General features: G+C 28.7%; 1 protein-coding gene across 1 annotated transcript; it reads right to left on the minus strand.

Moving 5' to 3' along the window:
• Positions 1-1,426: 1,426 nt before the first annotated feature.
• LOC101219917 (basic blue protein-like) lies at positions 1,427-3,185 on the minus strand. Its single transcript, XM_004149916.3, has 2 exons — positions 2,861-3,185; positions 1,427-1,916 (listed from the first exon to the last, which is right to left on the minus strand). Exons 1-2 carry the CDS (start codon positions 3,036-3,038, stop codon positions 1,717-1,719), a joined length of 378 nt encoding a protein of 125 aa, XP_004149964.1. The 5' UTR covers positions 3,039-3,185; the 3' UTR covers positions 1,427-1,716.
• Between the last annotated feature and the right edge of the window lie 574 nt (positions 3,186-3,759).

Genomic DNA, 3,759 nt, shown 5'->3' on the forward strand with positions numbered 1-3,759 from the left:
ATTTGAGTAGGAGGGATTCTTTTTTATCTTTTTGAGAAAATATGTGTTGGACTCAAAGTTGCAAGAAGTCTAGGTAATTGTTAATCTTACCATCTTCTCTAACTGTGAATCTCTTGTCCATGCTCTTAACGTTGGATGCCCAATTTTCTTGAAACATCAAAATATCGTGGCTACGATGTTTCTAATTTTCTTATCTTAACTAGCTTGTCAAGGTGTGACAATTGATTTTCTAAACGCCTTTTTTTCATAAAAAAGAATACATGTTTATGTTTAAATCTCATATCAAGTAAATTGAAAATTCTTCCCATTTGATTGTTGACTTGGTAATTTAGGATTCATTATTACAACTAAGTTTGCTATGGTTTTCCTCTTTCTAAACAAAATGTTTAAAAATTCACAATCAATAATATTATTTTAATTTTCAAGAGAATACTCAAAGATCAAATGATGTTCAAAGTAGCACCAAGTTTCAACTAGATTAACAAAACTCAAACATCTCACATATTTTGAAATTGAAAGAAAACAAGAGAAAAGAGCTTGAAACAAAATAAACAATCTAGATATCAAAAGTCTTCCATAGCAAAATATAGACTTAATACTCGGTATTGATTTTCTTAAATCTTTAAATAGATTTTTGTAAGTGCGAAAAAGAATGTTTTATAAATACTTAGAAAGTCAATCCAAACACACGTGATATGGAAAAATATGAAAATTAAGTTGAGGATTTAGTACAACCAAATTTCTTACTGAAAACATTTTTTTCTCTCAAATTTGGCTTGAAACGACTCACGTGTTATTGCCCATACTTAATTTTATGCTTTGTTTCACCTTAAAAAGTTTGAGACCAGATTTTTTATCTTCATTTGTGTCTGTGTGTGTATATATATCCATGACATTCCTTAATTTATGTATTTTAAATGCCCAAATTTGATCTTCCTAACTTCCAAATATAAGATTGAAAATTTAATTGATAGTTTATAGTTTATATATGGTTAACTTTATCCAACTTTATTGTTTAGTGTGTATATATATATTTGTTTATACTTAAATTATCTTTTTGCTTAATTAGGCTATACATTATATATATATATAGAACTTTTCTTTGTTTATACTTAAATTAATTATCTCTTTTGTTTAATGAAGTTCCTTTGATGGAATTGAAGATCCTTTTCGGAGTAAATAAGATGTTTTCGTGATTTTCATTGTAAAAGTGTAGTCAACATAATCATTATACAATCATAACAAGGTATAGCACACATTTATTTTATTTTCAATTATTGATATACGTTATAAGGAGGTAAGTTCAACCGCCATTTAAAAGATAGATATTATACCTTTCCTATCCATTCAAAATCATTATACTTTTGAAATAACAAAGTTGAGTTCATCTTCTTTCACTATAAGAAGAAGTAGAACAAAAGTAGTCATAGAAGAAGTAGAAGTTGGTGTATTTAATTTTATTCCATACGGTACATGTGAAGCAAAAACATTCTCACAAACAAACTAAAACTCAAAGCAAACTAATTAGCACACACTTTAAACTAGAAAAAGAGTACTCAATATTATTCCATTAGAGTTGTCTAAATCATCAACCAAACTTAATATGATTAAGCATTAGTAATCAATAAACTTAATCATAATTAAAATTTGATCCAAAAAATAGACAAAACTCTTAGATGAGATGGTAAATATATATAGGAATTAGGGATATTTTAATTAAATTGCATTAACGGCAATCTTCATTCCACCTTGACAATGGCCAGGAATATTGCAAATGAAGAAATTTTGTCCCTTCACAAGCTTGATTTGATCTTTTCCTGTCTGAAAAACTTTGGAACCTCTTGGAGTAATGCACCTACTGTAACCCAATCTGTTCACACCCACCACATTGTGTGCTGATGGGCTGTAGTTGAATACTGTTACAAACCAAAACCAAATATCATTTCTTGTAACAAATAACCTATTCAATCTCCAATAATTAAAATAATACTAATAATGATTCTTACTTTATACCTCTACTTTACTTTCGTTTGGTTTAGTCTAGTCGACTTATACACAAAAGTTTCTATATTCAAATCCTTTGTACTACCGTTTTTATGATCATTAATCCTTTCTCTTACCATATTGTGAGTGCTATCGATGTGTCAATCTAGTTGAAATCTATAATTTGATGGACTTATCGATCTTTTAACATTTACAAATTCTTTTTTTTTCTAAAAAAATCTTATTTGGTCTCTTTTTTTCTTACCTAAAATAATTGTTTGAAAAGACCATCAGATGATATGATATTAAAACTATTGAGTGAATTCCTAATTTAAATAGTATCAAAACAAAAAGTTCATAATATCATTTTCTTTTCAATTCATTTGATTTTCTACTTTTTGTGTGTCTTATACATATTTTTGTGTGTCTTATACATATTTCAAGTCCGTACGTGACAAAAAGTAAAAGTGTTTATTAAGTGATATATATAATATTGTTTCTTTAATTATTTTAGCTTTGAAAATAAGAAATAATTAATTAACCACTCATTACTAATTTTTTTAGGAATAAGTGGGGTTATATTGGGTAAACATGGCCTAAATATGGCTAATTTCTTTCTCTTTTCATTTAAAATTTCTCTGCTGCTATTTAATAAAATTAGAGACTAAAAATATTTATTTTGAATTCGCTCGTGAGTAAAATTTAAGGGATTAAAAAAATAATTTTACTATAACTTTTATCACAGGATAGTCTTCGAAAGGAAAAACATTTCTCAGTAAAATTAGTCGTACCAATAATATTATGTTTAAGCATATGAGTAGGGTATTTAGGAGCTTTTCAAAATGACTTTTCAAATGTTTAAAAATAGTAAAGTTACCAAGTGTATCTCCGGCGCGAAAACGCTTTCCCTTGGGCCAAGAGGCAACATTGAAGGTCCAGCCTTGAGCACCTCCAACAGTATAGACTGCAGCATGAGCCATGTGAGAATATTGAAGCATCAACAACATACAAACCATCACAACACACACCATTGCACTGCCTCTTCCCTCACCCATTCTTCTTCTAAATTTTCTCAAACAAAAATGTAACAAAGGGCTAAAGGTTTTAAAAAGAGAGAGTAGTGTTTGGAATGATGTGGTGAATTATGTTGATGGAAATAATGGATGAGAAGGGGTCACCCTTTTTATATATAATAAATGGGGAGATGGGGTTTTGGAGAGATCATCAAAAGAGCACAAGACTTTATATTATAAAATTTATGGGTCCATGAAATTATGATGAACATGGAAAAAAAAAAATTTGAATGTGGGTTTGGTAGGTTTTCATCAAGTGGAGGACTCACCTAGCTTTTTCATTCATCCATAATGGTGTATACATGTGTAATTGATCCTCTGGTAGAATAGTATTCCATTTTCAAAATCATATTTTATCTATTCAACTATGTTCATAAATAATACCTTAGTGTAGGCGATTAAATTTATTTTACTACGATCAATAAAGGATTTATATGCATGGATTTGATTTGTAAGCTAGAAATAGACTTTTGTTACTAAAATACCTAAACTTATAAAAGAATGGGTGATTTTTAGCTCTTTCATCTTTATAATTAACTAGGAAATAATCACTATTATATATGGAAAATAGGGTGAGAGGAGAACACATTAGACTAGGAGCATAACTTGGTATCATTCGTACGATGGTGAGAGATATAACGAGGATACTATAAATGTGTTAGCATAATTAAGATGTTTAGGTGCACCTACTATTCTCTTTTTC

This window comes from Cucumis sativus, chromosome 3, assembly GCF_000004075.3.
Source record: "Cucumis sativus cultivar 9930 chromosome 3, Cucumber_9930_V3, whole genome shotgun sequence".
Taxonomy (NCBI): Eukaryota; Viridiplantae; Streptophyta; class Magnoliopsida; order Cucurbitales; family Cucurbitaceae; genus Cucumis; species Cucumis sativus.

What these genes read in the sequence shown, in the direction of transcription:
- LOC101219917 (XM_004149916.3), bottom strand. Translation starts at nt 3,038, where the DNA reads ATGGGTGAGGGAAGAGGCAGTGCAATGGTGTGTGTTGTGATGGTTTGT. An exon ending in TCGCGCCGGAGATACACTTG is followed by an intron (nt 1,917 to 2,860) that starts GTAACTTTACTA and finishes GGTTTGTAACAG; the next exon opens with TATTCAACTACAGCCCATCA.